The 17,598-nt window shown below is 51.4% G+C and overlaps 9 protein-coding genes across 9 annotated transcripts; 1 reads left to right on the top strand and 8 right to left on the bottom strand.

Moving 5' to 3' along the window:
• Positions 1-106: 106 nt before the first annotated feature.
• On the bottom strand, positions 107-361 carry CCOS01_08264 (uncharacterized protein; the record flags this gene model as incomplete). Its single annotated transcript, XM_060456425.1, has 2 exons — positions 107-241; positions 308-361. 2 exons carry the CDS (start codon positions 359-361, stop codon positions 107-109), a joined length of 189 nt encoding a protein of 62 aa, XP_060312699.1.
• A 394-nt stretch (positions 362-755) lies between these two features.
• CCOS01_08263 (uncharacterized protein) lies at positions 756-1,982 on the bottom strand (the record flags this gene model as incomplete). Its single annotated transcript, XM_060456424.1, has 5 exons — positions 756-967; positions 1,021-1,070; positions 1,123-1,609; positions 1,717-1,816; positions 1,869-1,982. The coding sequence occupies 5 exons, from the start codon at positions 1,980-1,982 to the stop codon at positions 756-758; spliced, it is 963 nt and encodes a 320-aa protein (XP_060312698.1).
• A 642-nt stretch (positions 1,983-2,624) lies between these two features.
• Positions 2,625-3,395, bottom strand: CCOS01_08262 (uncharacterized protein; the record flags this gene model as incomplete). Its single annotated transcript, XM_060456423.1, has 3 exons — positions 2,625-2,852; positions 2,935-3,272; positions 3,341-3,395. The coding sequence occupies 3 exons, from the start codon at positions 3,393-3,395 to the stop codon at positions 2,625-2,627; spliced, it is 621 nt and encodes a 206-aa protein (XP_060312697.1).
• A 488-nt stretch (positions 3,396-3,883) lies between these two features.
• On the bottom strand, positions 3,884-4,810 carry CCOS01_08261 (endonuclease/Exonuclease/phosphatase; the record flags this gene model as incomplete). The annotated part of the gene is made up of 1 exon (XM_060456422.1): positions 3,884-4,810. The coding sequence occupies one exon, from the start codon at positions 4,808-4,810 to the stop codon at positions 3,884-3,886; it is 927 nt and encodes a 308-aa protein (XP_060312696.1).
• A 2,041-nt stretch (positions 4,811-6,851) lies between these two features.
• On the bottom strand, positions 6,852-7,556 carry CCOS01_08260 (uncharacterized protein; the record flags this gene model as incomplete). Its single annotated transcript, XM_060456421.1, has 2 exons — positions 6,852-7,345; positions 7,529-7,556. 2 exons carry the CDS (start codon positions 7,554-7,556, stop codon positions 6,852-6,854), a joined length of 522 nt encoding a protein of 173 aa, XP_060312695.1.
• A 1,619-nt stretch (positions 7,557-9,175) lies between these two features.
• CCOS01_08259 (uncharacterized protein) lies at positions 9,176-9,670 on the top strand (the record flags this gene model as incomplete). Its single annotated transcript, XM_060456420.1, has 1 exon — positions 9,176-9,670. The coding sequence occupies one exon, from the start codon at positions 9,176-9,178 to the stop codon at positions 9,668-9,670; it is 495 nt and encodes a 164-aa protein (XP_060312694.1).
• A 153-nt stretch (positions 9,671-9,823) lies between these two features.
• CCOS01_08258 (FAD binding domain-containing protein) lies at positions 9,824-11,908 on the bottom strand (the record flags this gene model as incomplete). The annotated part of the gene is made up of 4 exons (XM_060456419.1): positions 9,824-9,997; positions 10,056-10,958; positions 11,008-11,413; positions 11,478-11,908. The coding sequence occupies 4 exons, from the start codon at positions 11,906-11,908 to the stop codon at positions 9,824-9,826; spliced, it is 1,914 nt and encodes a 637-aa protein (XP_060312693.1).
• Positions 11,909-13,749: 1,841 nt separating this feature from the next.
• Positions 13,750-14,300, bottom strand: CCOS01_08257 (uncharacterized protein; the record flags this gene model as incomplete). The annotated part of the gene is made up of 3 exons (XM_060456418.1): positions 13,750-13,877; positions 13,928-14,082; positions 14,131-14,300. The coding sequence occupies 3 exons, from the start codon at positions 14,298-14,300 to the stop codon at positions 13,750-13,752; spliced, it is 453 nt and encodes a 150-aa protein (XP_060312692.1).
• Positions 14,301-15,781: 1,481 nt separating this feature from the next.
• On the bottom strand, positions 15,782-17,176 carry CCOS01_08256 (ATP-NAD kinase; the record flags this gene model as incomplete). The annotated part of the gene is made up of 1 exon (XM_060456417.1): positions 15,782-17,176. One exon carries the CDS (start codon positions 17,174-17,176, stop codon positions 15,782-15,784), a length of 1,395 nt encoding a protein of 464 aa, XP_060312691.1.
• Positions 17,177-17,598: the final 422 nt, after the last annotated feature.

The following is a 17,598-nucleotide window of genomic DNA, read 5'->3' as shown; positions in this document are numbered from 1 at the left end:
TGTGCTTTGCTGGCTACTTCTTAACAATGATACCGCAGCAGAACCATACAGCTCCCTTGGGTTTCTCGAACGATGGTTTCATAGTCTCCTTCTCCGCCTAAATGCCCTAGACTGGGCAAAGTACGGGCCCTGCAAGAGATTGAGTGCAGGACTCTCCGACCTTGCCAACACAACTTCCGGAGGTGCAGTCCTTGATTATTCCATTCTGAGAGCAGACACCAAATGCCGCGCAGACACCAGCCTATGCCATGTTAGAGGGCAGACTCACGGCTCGGCACTTGTAAAATCCTTGATGGAAATCACGTACAGAAATGGGCATGGCGAAGGCCAAGGCAGCAGCAGCAAAGGCAATGACACGCATGTTAGGCGGCTATCGGAACTGACTTCAAGTTGAGCTTTTGATTGAAAGAGAAGGTGAAAATGAGAGATTGGGGCGTTTCCGAAGCGAGAGACAAGGTGAGAAGAGTTGATGAGACTACGGCGAGGAGATGTTCATCAACTCAGAGGGACATAACGTTGCCTTAAATACTATTTCAACTGGCTGCAGGCCGTTAAGAATGACTTGCATTATTCCTACAAATATTACAACTCGGCCGAAAGTTGCTCTTTTCGTAAAGCTCATACCGAGAAACAACGGCAATGAGTCAAACTGTAGGACCCGAGTCGCTTGACTAGTCATGAAATTAATGTCTTTAGGTTCTCGCCAAGATCGTACAAAATCATGATATGTGGGTTTCATTCCAAGTTGAGTAGAATCATAAGCTGCTTGACTCTACTGGCTCTTGGACACGCGCGTAAAGCCGGACCTGGAATAGGATAATGCCGTCTTCTACGATCGTTCCAAGCGAGCCCATCAGCCACGGGAGGCTGGTAAGCAAATACTCTCTGTCTTGCTTGTACGCAATGACACTCATTCCATATGTCAGGTTTCCCGTAATGGACAGCAGCAGGAATAGCGGCGCAAGACCTGTAAAGTTTAAGGTCATATGAAATCACAAGCAGTAGGGGGGTTAAACTTACCTTCACATGACTTTCCCCTGTAGTTCTTAATGATTTGAGGGATCCGGGCACTGCATGCTTAGGTCAGTCGGTGAACCATTTTGCAAGTTCATCGCCACATACCACAGATAGCAGATCGCGCCGATGACTCCTAATGCTGAGCCAACCGATTCGGAAATGCCTGGCAACTCCGTAACGCTCACGGCTCCAGGAGGACTCTCGCCGCCAAGCAAACCAAACTGGCGAAGCACGAACCATCCCGAGATCCCCAGGATAGCGACCATGATAAGGCATGCGGCGTTAAACCGCCAGTCGTGCAGAGTGCGTACAGTGCTCATGTCGGTCTCCTCATCCTTGTCCACAACTTGATTCGAGCTGGGAGAGGCAATTTGGTAGTGGCTCATTGAGTTCACGTCTTCAGAAGAGTCTGCGGGTTCGAGAAGAGGTCGTCGCTCGGGAGATTGCGATCTCGGCGTCCCGGGCTGTACGAGGTTTTGAATCCGACGTTTTGAGTTGTAGTACAGGCACTGGCAAATGAGTGTAGAGTCCGAAAAGCAGAGATATGTTGTCACGGCTATGCTTGCGGGCGCGATGCCGTTCGCCAAACCACCTGTATCGTGCCAGGTGAGTACATGTGGTCTGCACATGCATCTGAAAGACTGCTCGGAAGAACATATCCCGAGATCAGGTTGGCTGGGCTTATGCGTGTGGTCTTACCTAGTAAATTGGTAACATCCCCCAAAAGCCAGATGAACAGAAATGCCATAGATAAGCTGTCTGCGCTCTTCAACTTGTAGTTTGCGGCAAGCTGTGGAATCTAAAAACTGTTAGTATATTTTCCCAGAACTGCTGTGAACAGCGAGATATACCAAGAGGCAGAGAAAGGCAGCCATGCTAATGCTGCCGAGTATCTCGGATGCGTCGTCCCGCGAGATAGGCCTCTGCGATAGTGACGCAGGCCGTTCCAAATTGACCGCGGCCATGGTGAAGAACGAGAGGCGCTAAGTCAAGTTGTCAGACCAAAGAATACATCGGTATACATCGAAGCAAGTAGCAAACCCACCAAGAAAATATCAACCCCAAGAGAGACAAGTTTGCAGAGTGTCGCGAGCAGCAGCAGGGCGCATAGTTATCCATGACGATAACAAAACTGTCCCGTTATCTTCCGCTGAGTCATCTCGTGTGACTGTGTTCAGACGGCGGCGCTTTGAGCGGTCATCGGCGTGCGGGTAACTCGGTTAGGCTTTCTGCGCTTTTAGTGGGCGCGTAGTTGGTCACAGGGTCCAAATAGCGGTGTCTCATGCGCTTATCCTCTGCGCCCAACAACTATTGAAGGTCTTTATTGATGGGGCCATGTCGGATTTTGCTTCTCGAAACAAGCGAAAATAGGCAGTCGGCTTTCCAACCTAAACGAACGTGTCTTTGGGCTGCTTCTCAGCTTGCTAAGTAAATTGCGTATTTGAGAACTTAGTTGCCAAATTTGTAGAAGACTGAGAGGTTGCATATGAGTCTCTGAGTGAGGTGTCACATGCATGGTGTATACAAAGGATCCGCCACAGGGGGTTGGATAGACGACTAGGAGCTCAAAGTGGAGAGACCAAGCGTACCAGACTCTTGGTAACGACCTAGTTCCAAGGATAAGTCGTCCCCCGAGCTCTTCTAGCTTGAACCTCCGCTTCAGATTGATCGTATAATTCATAGTATTGGGACAGAAGTTCTGTCAATTTCCCCGTGGTCTCGGATGCTGCGAGATCCATAGTTCTAGCGCGACCACTTTCAGCGTAGTTATCTCCCTTATCCTGCAGGCTGGTGGCGAGCTGTAACACCTTCTCGGGCGAGTCTTTCCAATAAGACTGTCGTGATTGTGGGTCAGTTTAAGCTTCCATTATCAACATAATACAACAATGTCTGACTCTGGGAACTTCAGAAACTCACATCTGCTTGCAACGCAATGAATGGTGCTGCCCTGACCAGCTCCCAATCTTTCCTTGGTCTGTAAGATGTTGTGGAAATGCCATGGGCCTGGCAGAGCAAATCTCTAGCCCTAGCTTCTTCTTTTTCAGACCCAAGAGGGGCGTTAAGAAATTCTTCATATATGTTGCTGAATTTCCTGTCGTTGGCTAGATGAATTGCCTCACCTAGAGCTCTCTGGGTGTCTGCCAATGGCACCTGCTCCCAAGCGAACTCAGAGATCGCCACATCAAATCTCTTTACGGTAACTCCAGCTTCGGCGCCTGCCTTGCTTCGCAAGATGTCCTTGATGACCATATGTCCTGTCAGCTGCATAGAGCACTACGTGTATGTTAGGGATGGAGATAGACTTGACCAACTTTGAGCTCACGATGCTGATCATCGAAAACGTCTCTCTGTTCCTTACTGAAGTCATGCACAGCCATTTCGGCAAATTTCTGCTAATGCAAAAGCTGTCGAGGGCCGAATTGCCTGTAGATCAACAAGGTCTAATTGATGTATTGAAATCCAAAAGTATTTTGTTCAAGAATGAGAAATGCCACAAACGCCACAAGCGGGGAAGTGAGACCTTATGAGCTCAAGTGTTATTGTTTGAAGCTAGTTCTCGACTGAGCCATCGCTCAAGGCACTATGACGTACTCTGCACTGACATGATCGTATTTTGCGGCATGGATGTTCCGCGAAAGCTAGACACAAAGCATCGAATAACTGCTTTGGTGCTGTTTCTCGGAGACCGCCCTCCCTACGCACATCAGGGACACAGGCTGGCGTCAAGCTGAGTACGGTTGCCGCAACGAGCACTCGATGGAGTATTGCAATTTCATGACAGTCGGCGATCCAGATATAGAAACATTTGGTAGGATTTGGGTATCGAGACTCAATTACTGCGTAAAGCTAAACATTGCCTGAGAGACTAGGATAACAAGGTGACATCTCCAACTACGGGTCTGTGGTCGCTGATGAGCATGCCATTGACTAGGTTGTTCTGGATCTCGTATCGCTGGACCGAGTACTTCTTCGCATCTTTAGGCCCAAGCCAGACAAAGTCGATGCGGCTTCCCTGCTTGGTCGTATCGAAGGTTGTGTACGTCAACTGATTGGGGCCGATGCGCTGTTCAGGCGTAGCCATGTTATACAACTCCTCCATGAAACCGGTTCCTGTCAACGCCTTATACCCATCACCGTTGGGGTCAGAGTTGAAGTCGCCGGTAAGCGAAACACCCAAGGGACCGTATGTTGTCTGCACAGCTTGAATCTTGGACACAGCGACCTTGATTCCCTCGCTTCGAGCCTGGGAGCTGACATTATCCAAGTGCGTGTTGGCGTGGATGAACTTCTTTCCGCTAGCAGTATGCTCGAAGACAGCAATGGTGACGATGCGCTTACTGCCGGCTCCCCAGCCAGACGAGACAGTATCGGGTGTCGGTGAGAGCCACTTTGTCTCTTCGTGGAGCAGCTTGAGCGCGTCGGTGCGGTAGAAGATGGGGTTGTACTCGCCGCTCTTCTTGCCGTCGTCGCGGGCGACGCCGACATGTGCCCAGCCGGAGCCGAGTCCGTCCTGGATGTCGTTGAGCTGGTTATCGAGTACCTCTTGCAGGCCGATGACGGTGACGGCGCCTGTGGGTGCATTGGTGCCTATGCTCTTGATTGCGTCGATGACATGGGGCTGGCGGCAGCGGTCCTTGGAGATTCCGCAGAGGAGATCCCACCACGGCTTTTCGCCGGATTCGCGTGAACCGGCGTCGTATCGAATGTTGAAAGAGGCAACGCGAATGGGGAGACCCTGAGCCAGAGCTAACCTCGCCAGGAAAATGGGTGCGAGAATGGTCTTGATCTGCATCTTGAAGCGAGAAACGAATGACTGGGGTAAAGGCAACAAGACTCAGTGCTGATCACAAATCTCGAACCACAACACCTACCACTGCCTCTTATATACTTCAATAATGTTTCCCTGTCCATCGCGAGAAAGACGACCGAAGCTACGAAGCACAGCCCAATAAGGCAGTTGAATACAGGATTGACAGGGGTCCCCTCCACGACGTTAACGTCCCGCGGGGTGCAGTGCCCCTCGCGAACGCCAAATCAACACGTGGGTAGCATCCACGCTGAATTTGATCTTGAGACGCGGATAATTATGCGAATAAGGATCAATAGCCGCTGCTTGCCCAGAGGCGCGATGTCATATTGGGCGGGATCTGCCAGATACATGCCCCTCCCTTGCAAAGAGAGGGGTCGCAAGTAACCTTAATGGCAAGCCTATTAAGAGCCAAGCCACACGGCCTCCCACGCCAGTCTGGTATTGATGGTGGCCGTCTCAGAGTCTTCTTTTTAAAGAGCGCCGAAAGTAGAAATAGACGCCTGCAAGAAAAGACCGGACGAACTACTGCGCTAGCAATACAGGACTCATTACATGAACCTCGACTAAGTAGAACATTCCCTAGTTGTACTCCGTGGCCGGTTTTGCCTACAGTGGTGGCCTTCCTCTCATCTGTTCACTCGGTATTACCGCCCGTACCGTATATGCAAGGTATTGTTCTCCTGAATGAACCACAATTCAACAAAACTCAAAGTATCAGGCCGGCCTCATGCTCCGAGGAAAGTGAATGACGGAAAATCTCATCTGAATAAACCGCGGGCTTGATGTATTTGCAGCCTCCCGAAATTCTTGCCCCCAATACATCCTGTGGACTTCTTCCTACGGTATGCGTACGACGAAGAGCCGGCGGAAGCCTCAATGACAAGTGAACTGATGGATTTCAACTTGAAGATACCAGCCTGTCTCCAGGGGCTTGTCAACTAGGTACCGGGAGTTCATACATGACTTCATCTGTTCGTTTGCCAATTGCTACTTGACAGTCTCCTGTAGTGCGCGCAAGCTGTTATTCTCAGCATTGCTAGCCCTACGACTGACCTTTGTGTGGGTTTCTATCTCATTGAGAGCCTGAATGTTCTCACGTTCCTGTGTGTTCTCGAGCTACTCGGTGGTGTGCGAGATTGTCAGACGGCCCTCCAATATCTACAGCAGTTGGTGAAGGGTCGCTTGTAAACCTGAACCTTCTCCGTCAAACCCTCCTTTCACGCTTTCGAAGCGCGGTGTGATGGATTATGGCATGTCCAGATCCTAAGTAGACATCTTGTATTCCACCCATCCCCGGAGCTGCTCGCAGCTTACCACAGACTTCTGTACATCCCGTGTGCAGTCAGGTAGTCGCTTGCTTTAGGGCTACAAGACTTGAATCATGACTTGGAGATAGCGCCTTAGCTCTACTTCCTTGGTTGAAGATCGAAACTATATTCTTTGGAAGAGTCCGAAAGCTTCCATTTTGCTAGTATCTGTCCATTCTCTACCAGAATCTGACGCAGCAACTCACCCTTATTCTCTTCAAAGTCAGACTGTCCATCTTTCATACACAAGTATGGCTTCATGACCATCAGCAATTCTCGAATACACTGCCGAGTTTGTTGTCGTATGTGCCATCATGTGTACTCTCGCATCATGACGCTCCTCTTGATATCGGCCCTGCTCTCATCAATCCTGCCCGCAGCAACCAAGCCAACGCTCAATTTCTTCCACCTGCTGTCCCTTGTCGACATCAAAAGCAGAGCACATCACTTCAAGGAGAATGTGCGATCGCACTCCAAAATCCAAGTCTTTCATGTCGATTCCTTCTGTCTTCTTCATCATAACAGCCGCCAGAAACGCAACCTCCTCTTCGCTCCCTACCTCCGGCTCCCACCCTCTGCTGCGCCCCTGTTCACCCACCCCGCCGCCCGGCCACACACACCAGCTGATCTTGCTCTCACGCGTCGTTTAAGTCTTGCTCAAGATACGGCATGTGGACAGTTTCCCATCGCTTACGCGAGTAGTGTCTTTCCCAAGCCTACATGTCAAAACGTCCCTGCGTGACGGAGATACCGAATTCGTTGTGGTTCCATGTCTCCTTCAACTGCTTTCCGGGGCACCCTCTGTTCATGTAGTTGAGCCAGAAGCGAGCTTGAGTATCCGAGTACGGCTGGACGCTTACATAGTCCTCTCGCAAGCGTGCGATGGTCTGCTCGAGAGTAGCTAGGGCTATCTGAGTGATGGTCTCGACGGGAAGGGATGGCTGACGTCGATGGGTGCGCACAAAGTTATGTGCCCACCGCGGAAGCTTGGTCAGGTGGCCATTTCCCTTGTGCCGTGGCTGCGCAAGAGGGTCACTTGAATCTGGTAGATCCTGCAAGTCGGGAAGCCGGTAGAAGCGAGCTGATATTAGCTGCGCGAGGAGAGCAAGTGTGCAGTGCTTTCGCCAGACATTCCCGTCGAGCAGCCCGTGGTGCTCTGCATAGAATCCGTCAAAGTCATCTGCCGTCGTGAACTCGCCCTCGCCCTTGTCTCAGGAGCGGTACATGGCGGCTGCTAGCGGAGCGAGATAATATATGTCTAGGGTTCTTTTCATTCTTAGCTCATCTTCTCAACCACATACTTTCTCGTAGTTAATGACCTTACTGGTTGAAGCTCAAGTCTCCGTGGCCAAATGGCCAACCTCGGATGTGAAGTTGCTCTACAACATCGAACACGCCTCTGCTATCCCGTAATGCTTCATCCAGGTAAATGAATGCTATTCGCCAGGTTTAGAAGTGACAGCCTGTGGTCAGGATAAGCATTTTGGTGATCCCATCTGGGAAGGGGGTGGTTTCTAATGCGATCTTGATGGGTACCTAGTGTCAGGCTCAAATGGTAAGGCCGTTCAGAAGCGGAATGAAATTGAAGGAGGCGACTTTCTGTTCTCGCGATTTACAAACAACACCAGCCGACATAGACGTCTGAAAAAACATTACTCCGGTGTCTGCGACATATCAGCTTATGAAGCACCTTGATACGGAGAAAGTGCGGCTCCCGGAACTTTGAAAGTTTGATGTGTTTTAGTGACTCACACTGTTCAGGTAGGCTGCTTGGTAAATGAGGTTGATTCGGCTTGGAATAATAGATGGCCCAGGTGAATCTAGTCACCTGAAGTTTCATTGGCAAAGCCTCGCTTCATGTTTACAGAAGTCAAGCGATGTCTGCGGCTCGGACGCAATGAAGGTTGGCATCATAATGCCTTGTAAGCCTTTGCGCCGTTATGCTATTCTGTTTTGAACATAGTGAAAAAGAACTGTGATCTGCAATTAGCCGCTTTTTGGCTATGATCAATTCACCTCACCTCGTTGTCCTGGCACCCCGGTACTGGGCTCCGTGACATTACCTTATTAGGCATCTCGGAGGATGCGGTAGTCGGGTTTGTCTCTGGATGGAACAAGTACCAACGCTTTTGGGCTTCACACTGTTGCATTGTCGCGGCTGCTTGTGTCGGGTAAATTTGCAATCGCGAGTTTGCAAGACCTTCGGAACTGGGCCGGCAGTGGCGCTCGTCGATGGTCAGGAGACTTAAAACAGTCAAGAGCCGAAGCCCACCACAATGTGAACGCCAAGGACCGAGTTCTCCCAACCAAAACTTGAAACTTAGCACAATGGGAAACACATCGGGTCTCCTCGTCTGTCTCACAATTCTCCGAGGAGCTCTTGGGGCGACCCTGATTGCCTCGCACTATAGCGGGCAACTCTACACACTGAACTTATCGTCAACAAACCAACTCACTATTGCGAGTACAGTCAGCTCTGGGAACCGCATGCCAGCATGGCTTGACTTTGACTCCGCGTCGAACATTGTCTATATCCCGGATGAAGTACAATGGGGCCAGCCACTTCTGAAAAGCTTCTCTGTCGCAGGCGATGGAAGTTTAATATCGAAGGCGCAAGTTCAGACAGCCGGAGGCGAGCTTCATAGTACGCTCTATGGATCTGGCAATGGCTACATCGCAACAGCACAGTAGTATGATTACTAGATCATTTCTCATGAGACATACCCTAGACTAACTATGTTGTAGCGATGCATCGACAATATCTACCTATGGACTCCCGTTGGGCGGTACAGGTCAACCCCTACAGAAACTGACATTCAACATGTCTCAACCAGGGCCAGTGCCATCTCGACAGGATAGACCTCACCCTCACTCTGTCTTCACAGATCCCAGCGAAAAATATCTTCTTTCTGCGGACTTGGGAGCCGATTTTATCCGTGTCTTCAGCATCGGATCGTCATGCATTCTGACTCAATGTCCCTCTTTCTCGACTGGACCCGGAGACGGACCTCGCCATGGAGCGTTTAGAACACAAGGCAATATGACATTCCTGTTCACCGTCAATGAGTTATCCAACTCTGTGACGTCTTGGTCGGTTACTTACCCGGCAACCGGTTGCCTTGTTCTTGCGAAGAAGCAGACCCTGTCGACATTTCCTCCCGGAAAGGCTGCGCCAGTTGGTTCGAAGGCAGCCGAAGTTCACATCAGAGATAACTTTGTGTACACCTCGAACAGGAATGATCAATCTTTCGGAACACAACAAGATTCCATCACGGCCTACGCAATCGACCCTTCGACAGGCCTGATCACATATCTTGAGACAACAAGTGCTTATTCATTCTTTCCTCGAACCTTCGCAATCAACAATGCCGGAACTATGGTGGCTATCGGTGGACAGACAAGTGCCAACGTTGCGGTTGTGGAAAGAAACGCCACTTCGGGTAGACTGGGGAAGCTTCTTGCAACTCTCAAGGTCGGCAATCCAGGGACTGTGAATCAAGAGGATGGGCTCAGCGCTGTCATCTGGAACGAGTGAGCCTCGCGTCATAAAGAGAGAGATCGACGGACACAACGATATCATTCCGTTCATTACATGTATTATCATGAGATCTAAGAATCTAGTATCCTCATCCAATATCATCATAAGTGGTATCTCCAAGTTCAAGTCGCTTCTTCAAAAACGCTTCAATCATTTCGCTTTACAAAGTCGGTTCGCGTAGTCAACAACACTCCAATCTTCACTGCCCGGTGTAGACCAAGAGAAGAACACGCCGTTGGGGTCCCACTTCTTCTTGATTGACGCCAGCTTAGGGTAGATCGGGCCCCAAAAGGCGTCTTGCCAGTTCTTCATGAAGGCATAGTTCTGTCCACGCACATCAGTACTTATTGTATTATGTAGTACAGGGGGATGACTAGCTTACCTCATTCACGTATGCAAGGCCGTTAGGACCAGCCTGCTTGAACTTTTCGGTAATGGTGTTGACCATCAGATCATTGAGAGCCAGCTTCGTCGCCCAGGTGGCATCCAGGGCCTGCGGCAGGATAGCCATGGTTCGCATGGTCGCGCCTCTCCACTTAGGGTGTGTTGCGCTTTCGGACTTCTTCTCGTTACTTCCCGGATCGAAAAAGTGGCTAATAACGATGCCGAACTGGTTCGGGGCCGGTGCCAGCGCAAGTTGAATGGCCTCAGCGATGGCTGGCTGGTTGCTCGCCATGTCGTCGTGGGTAAAGACCCAGCCACCCGTCAGACCGTTCTGGGCCGCGCGCTCGGGTTCGAAGATGTCGTGGAAGAGAGTGTAGTAGTTGGGATACTCTTTGACTCCAAAGTCGTACGGGATCTTTTCGGTATCGAGGTACGTGAGAAGCGGCTGAACGACAGCTGTGAGCTGCTTGGCAGTCTTGTTCATTCCCATGATTGGCTGCACGTGCAGTGCTGGTCCGATCGCTGGCGGGTATAGCTCATAGATGCCGTAGAGTCCGTTGTCAACCATTTGGTTTCCGAGCGCGTTGAGCTTGTTGACAGCCTTGGTGACTTGGTCGAAGTTGGCGCCAGTAGTAGCGTTGACGTTCAAGAAGAGCGCTGCTCCGGGAATGGTGTCGGGGTATGTCTTGACAGTGACGGATAAGACAACCGCGTAGTTTCCCGGGCCGCCTCCCCTGAGAGCATAGTATAGATCAGAGTTCAACTTGGCGTTGGCTGTGACAAAGTCTCCGGCTGCGGTGAGGACTTCAAAGGAGAGCGCCTGGTCCGCGCCGAAGCCATAGTTGCCGCTCAAGGGACCGTGACCACCACCTCCCATGAAACCACCCGCAACTCCTACAGTCTTGAGAATCGTTAGTCAAATAAAGGAAGATGGGTTGTTCCAGGCTTACCTCGCATTCGCCGGTAACTACATTCTGGGGTGGGTTTCTAGCATGAGCTGCGTTCGAGATCTCGTAGCCTTGAACTCCGGCACCGATAGTCATGGCAGGCCCCTTGTAATCTCCGGGGCCTTTGTATGAATCAACGAAGGAGATGTCCTTAAAGTTGTGAGTGTTGATAGCCAAGGATCCAGCACCAGCACTTCTTCCCTCAAAATCGTGGCCCGTGTTGCGGATGACGAGGCGCAAGTTGTTCGACTTCGCAAAGTCCACGCCAGCCTTGACCTGAGCTTTCGTCTTGGCGATGATGACGAACTCAGGGTAGTTGCCGAGAGCGCAAGTCTTTGTGGGATCTGTGGTCAGTTCGCAAGTGTTGTTGCTTCCCCACGTCCACAGCTGCGATGCAGGTTGAGAGATTCTGATAGTTCGCCATTAGTTCTGGGCTTGACTCTCGACAGCTCTGCGTCATAGATGAGACTCACTGCCATCTCTCGTCCGTCCACTTTGCAGTGGCCTCGGCGCACTTGGCAGCATCGTAAGTCGCGATGCCACGATACGTGTTGTAGCAGACTGCAGCAGGCGGGATATGCTGAAGGAGAGCTCCTCCCACGGTCTTGTTCAGTTTACTCCAAGCATCGGCCTTGGGCCAGCAAATGTCGGCAGGAGAACATTTGCACTCGTACTTTTTCCCATTCTCTTCGTACGCGACGAGCTTGGGCGTTGAAATCGCACTGACAACCCAAGAAAGGCACGCCAGAAGCAAAACGTTGGCCATCGAAGTCCGGGTCATCTTGCTGGAAGACTTCTGCGGTTCCGTCCGATCGTAGTCGTCGTTGCTGTTGCTGCTGTCGACTAATGGTCGCTGGCCTGCTTCGAAAGCAAGCTGCTCCAAGGTCGTGCTCCTCTTGGACATTTTGTATTCGGATTCGAGCTTGACACTAATTTACTCGGTGTGGTCGCCGAGACGCAAGACACCGGCGCGAAGCTCTCTCCCTCGCTGTGTGAGAGGCGAATATCACCTAGCTGCATGGCCTGCGTTGTACTGCAGCGAAGCTAGTTGTTAGTCTCGTGGGAGGGAGGATCGGTAGTGAGATCTAAGTTGTTTCTCCGAGTGAAAGACAGAGTAAAGAAGGCCCATCCCCGAACCTCAAGTTCTCAAGTTCTCAGTAGCCGAGCAGTCAAACGGGTGGTGGGGAAGGGTAAGGTGTCAGCAGGGGAAGGGGGGTCTTGGTATTAGCCGCCATCTGATTGCTGTGTCAGCCACATCGGCGGCACGGGAGACTCAAAGGAGGAAGAAAAGCGTCGCGACAAGTGAATCGAAGCGATAACTGAGTGTGGATAGCTAGCACGTATAGTAGCATCGACGGCGTGGTGCGAGTTAAGATCATGCGATTAGTCGGGGTCCAGTTCCATGACTTGGAGCAACGCCAGTGGCTGTGGCAACCTGCCGAGAGACGCTGGGGTAAGAATTAGCGTTCTATGACGGATACCTGCAAGTCTGCCAATGGACATTAATCCGTAGAATGCGAGCTTCTCGTCTCTCCAGGCAGGCGTCAGAGCCAAACTCTCCAGATATGTTTTCACTAAAATATTGCTTAGACAAGGGGTATACGACGAGGGAGAGAAGCGCGGATCGTGAACGCAGGGGTCGAGCTGGACTCAATCAAACTTCAGTCAGTTGCGAAAGTTGTGGGGGTAAGACACGGGCAAATCCCGAATTCCACAAACGTCACCACGGCTTTAGCGATGCTTAGAGAAGCTTCAAGTCTGTATCCGTTCAGTGGGACTTCCGGCAGGCAATTTTCTTAATCTAGTGTATGTAAGTTGCGCGGAAGCTGGGGGTCGCATCATCCGAAGTCCACTCCCAAATTTGGGTCGATAACTGGATGGCACAGGTCCCCATGTCCTGGTACAGTATGCCGAGCCGCTCGGCACAACCTTTTCCATATTAGCGGCGCCAACCAGCGCACGGCACAATGCCGAGTCGGAGGGACCAGGAAGTCGGCAGACCCTTGACAGCGCAGCATTGCAGCATGCTTCGAGAAGCTCTCGAGTCGAGAAGCTTGATCGTTACACTCAATTCCAAACAGCAACTCGCGAAGACAGAAGAATACGATATTGTTGTTATCTGCCCAATTTCGAAATTCCATGTTTTGCGCGTCGAGGATCGACATTACGGGCGTCAATAGAGTGCTGGACGGCCTTTGTTAGTTAGAGCGTTGGAGCGGGCCGAGTCATTTCATTCCACCTGGCGCAAGTGCGACGAGTCCAACGGCTGACGGACAAAGGATAAGGAACGGAACAAAGAATTGCGGGATGGCTTACAGCGGGCACGCGCTTCTCGAGGGTCCGTAGTCTCAGTCGGGATAACAAACTAAATAGTTTAGCTGGCTCTGGCGACCCTGAAGGCTTGCCGTACGGCCTCATGTTCGCATGGTGCGTTAGTTTAACGGCCGAAGAGGACTCAGCGGAGAGACCGAAGCAAGTGACGCCGAAGGCTGAAGTCAAGCAAGCCTTCGGCCGGTACAGTTCAGAATCAAGCTCGAATAAACTTCGCCAAGAGTATTCGGGTTCGGGTCATAATCCTGACTCGGGGTTCCGAATAGACAGCTAGGCTAACATGAGGCAAATGAGAGGTTGGGGCCAATATGGGACCAGGCGCCCTAGAAAAGGCTGTGGCTGACGAAGGGAAGATCCGAATCTTACGTCCGTATACTAGACTATCCGTAGACCTCGATATAGTCATCAGGAAGTTCATAGCTCCGCTGCTCCGCTCGACGCCGCTGCCGCTGACACCACATCGTCGTCGGCGGCGGGGTCAGGCGAGCTATGTTGTGGATGCCTGCTGGAAAGCGTGGGGTAGAGTCGGCGGGCACAGCGACCTTTACATCCGGAAGTCGTATGTGGACGAATAAAGTCACGGTCCGGATACCCGTCCCTTGCTGGCGGAGGGAACTAGGGACCTTCCGACGAGGTTCTTGCATGTCAGACCTTTCCCCGCCAGCATCTGGAGCTGAGATGCGAGGTTGAGGTGGATTAGACTTGCGACCCACGTTCGGGGAGTCCCAAGCTGTCTTGCCCTCTAGGCTTCGGCGCAAGTAGACATCTGCCTACAGTAGCCATAAGAACCGCTACGGGGCGGCACCAAGGCCGACACAGTTCAAGTATTGGGCAAAGGAGCGCCGGTTGTCTTCGAGGATGCCGAACTCATCATGCCGACGGCCTAGATCATGATCGCATGGGTACGTTAGGTGAGAGTTTAGGCAGCGTTTCAACATCACGGTAGCCGGCTTATGACTACCCATGACCAAGTGCTGTTGAACCCAACAGTTGCAAATTCAGCAAACTTTGCCATAAGATCTTGAGGTAATACTGGGATTTGCATCAAGATATGGGACATTTCATCCAGAACGTAGGTCTTAAAAGATATCACCTTGCCGGTCCTTAGGCTGTCTTGTGCTTAAGATCAAAGTCCTATAATCTAAGTCCTAAGTCCTAATTCGACTTGACGAAGGTAACCAAATCGTCCTCCGAACAATATCCCGGCCAGGTCTTCACTATGGTGGCGAGCCAATCCATCCTAGGCCTCTCAATTGACTTGCAAAATAGGCAACTTTTACATGGACGCCCAAATCTTAGGATAGCACAGCGCCACTTTTGCCCTGCATCTAGGCCTATATTCTGGTCGGAACTTTGAGTCTTGGCTCTGTAGCCATAGCCTTGTCTTGGAGTTCTCGTGACAGATCGCCCCATGGTATTCGCGCTGATAGCCTGTTTGAGCGTGTGAAGGGAGAGATCTCGATGGAAAGGGAATCCCGTAGAGTGCACACGCGTTGACCACCACATACTCCCGAGACCCTGGATGTGATAATTGATGGCAATGTGATACCTAGCTTCAACGCATAGCTGCCATGAGTTGCCACCGCTGGGCGACCTCGGTGGCCGACCTGGTCACTCACAAGCCTGGCCAATTTCTTGGCCGACTTAAGGTAATGCAAGGAGGTCACATCGAAAACATTCAACTAAATCGGCTGAGGCTATACGTGAGGATGCTCAAGGGGCTAATACATGAGATGAATCAGGGATTTCGCATGTATTTCTGATAGTCACACGACGGTGACAAGTGTCAGCTAGCCTTTTGGCCGGCGAGGGATCGACCATCGGGGGGCTGATCAAATGTATCGACTCTATTGACATGGAGGGTACATCAGGGCAAAGAGCATAGACCAGGTTGTATGTTATAGCCCGACTAATTAGCAAATAGCGACATCGTGATCATTGAACAAATCTCCTGGCTTTCCAATCTTTTGGTCATTATCAACAGCTTTAGTCCAGGCTGGAACTGCCATGTTCACGATGATCGTTTTAGGCTGCTATTTTACGACCTTTAGCTGCGCCTTGAACACAAACACATGTACCTACCTTGACCGGAGCCTAGAGTCACAATGCACAAAATGGAGGCTGTGGCTCTCCCAGGGTTATTGGTCGTAGCATCTTGCGCAGCCTCAAGATACCGTTCCGGCCTTCTCGAACACTTAGTCAAGGGGCATACACCAGGACTAGAGGTATTACTCAATCCGCCGATGTTTTATGGACCGCTACTCAGAGCAATCAAAATTGTAGCCGATGATGATGATCGATGTGCTATTCTGAAATCTCAACCCCTTGAGGAGTAACAGAACTATTCAAAGATGAGAAAAGGCCAGACCAAAGTGCCCCCCAGTACCACCAACTCCGTAGAAAGACTTTTGTAGTTTACATTCGGGTATCATGATAAGTTTCAATTTCACCTCCCGATGGGGTAGTTGAACATGAGGAGGCCATTCAGACCCCCAACCCAGCCATCGTCGTCATAGTCCGACGCGTCGCCCTTGCCTGGTCCGCAGATGACACACGGCACACCTCCTTTCCAGTCACCGTTGCTGGACTCGCCGACCATCTCTCCTTCGACGCGGATTTCAGTGCCGATACCTGCGCCGGCACTTCGCTTGCCGTCGATACTGACCTCGAGCTCGCCATCGCGGTTCTTGCTGCTGACTTTGAGTGTGACCTTGGTATTAAGGGGGAGGACCAAGGGTCGGAAGCTTAAACTTCGTGGGCAGATTGGTGTAATGAGGAGCGATTTCACGAGGGGGTGTATGATGGAACCGCCGGCGCTCAGGCTATAAGCAGTAGAGCCCGTAGGGGTGCTCAGTAGTATGCCATCTGCGACAGCTTCCGTCAGGAATCGGTTGTTAAGGTAAATGTCAATATGGGCAAGGTGAGGCTTTGGCCCGCGGTGAATGAGGAGTTCGTTAAGAGCATGGATCGGTTGAGGAATGTCACGTTTCGAAAGTATTGTGTCCTCGGGGTGTTCGGCTGGTAGGTGTGCTTGTGACTTCGTCGTTGGGAGTAATTGGCTGCTGATGTTCTGGCCGTTGTTGTCGTATACGCCGACGCGTAGTCGGTGTCTCAGCAAGATTTTGGCTGCCCGACTCTGTCCCATGCTCTTGCCAGGAGACGCATGCCATCCAGACTGAGCCCCATCCTTGACGTCGTGTTCCTTCTCTCCGCTTGCGACTCTCGTGTGTGGCGTCAATAGATCATCCACGGCGACGCCACTCCCACTCATGTAAGCCTCTCTCCAGGCCCTTTTATATTCCTCAAACTTCCACTCTGCCAGGAACCCTATTGTACCAAAGTTGAATGCGAGAATGGGGGGCACGGCTTGGTACATGCTGAAATGGCTTGCGGCGCGCAAAATGGTTCCGTCGCCTCCAAGCGTCGTGATCATGTCGATTCTGTCCGGGAATGCAGATGGGTCGCATGTGTAGATGGGGAAGTTGAAGGACTCGTGCACCATCTGAGCGACTCTCGGCTCAAATATTAGGTTCAGACCAGAATATGTACTTTGTAGGTGCTTCGCAAAGTCGATGGTCGCTCGTAGGACTTGAGGGGATCGCAGCTTCGGCATCAAGAGGATATTCCTCGGAGGCGTCGGCCAGTGTAGAGATAGCAAGCCAGAGGTCGAGTTCGGAGGGTCGCGGTATTTCGGAATAACTCTAGGCGGGAGAGAGGAGACATCGCGAATCTCGGCAGCTCGAACAGACGCGGTCGTCGAAAAGTTCAACGGTCGGAAAGCTCGAATCTGCGCCGCAACCCGCGGCCTGGCGCACAGGCGGAAGGCTCCTGACCTAGACATTGTCGCGAAACTGGATTCAGATAGAGTAAGGCAAGAAAAAGAGGGCGTCGCTCATGGCCGAGCGGCGTGCTCTAGGCCGCTGGTAATCAGTTGACTGAGCGCGAGATGTGGTGGTGGAAATAGTCGCGCCTCGATGAATTGCCAATGACGACAATTCCATTGGAGAGCCCCACTCGAGCTTTTCTTCCATGCTTCACCGAGCTGAGTCATCCCTCCGCATGGACCTGACCGAATATACTGACTCGGTGAAGACCCCACCTCGGAACATGGCTCCGATCATATCGGCCCCATACTCCGCTTCCGGGCCGGCACCGCACCGTCAACTGCAGTTCAAGATGGAGAGAAGATTATGGCAGTCTGGGAGAATGATTGCACAAGAACGTAGCCGCGGTATGTTTTAGTGACATTATGATTTTTTTCCG

The sequence above is a fragment of the Colletotrichum costaricense genome (genome assembly GCF_030867565.1).
Source record: "Colletotrichum costaricense strain IMI 309622 chromosome Unknown Scaffold_8.1, whole genome shotgun sequence".
NCBI classification, from domain to species: domain Eukaryota; kingdom Fungi; phylum Ascomycota; class Sordariomycetes; order Glomerellales; family Glomerellaceae; genus Colletotrichum; species Colletotrichum costaricense.
Note: the sequence above shows the minus strand (reverse complement) of the source record. Positions and strands in the feature narration are given on the sequence as shown.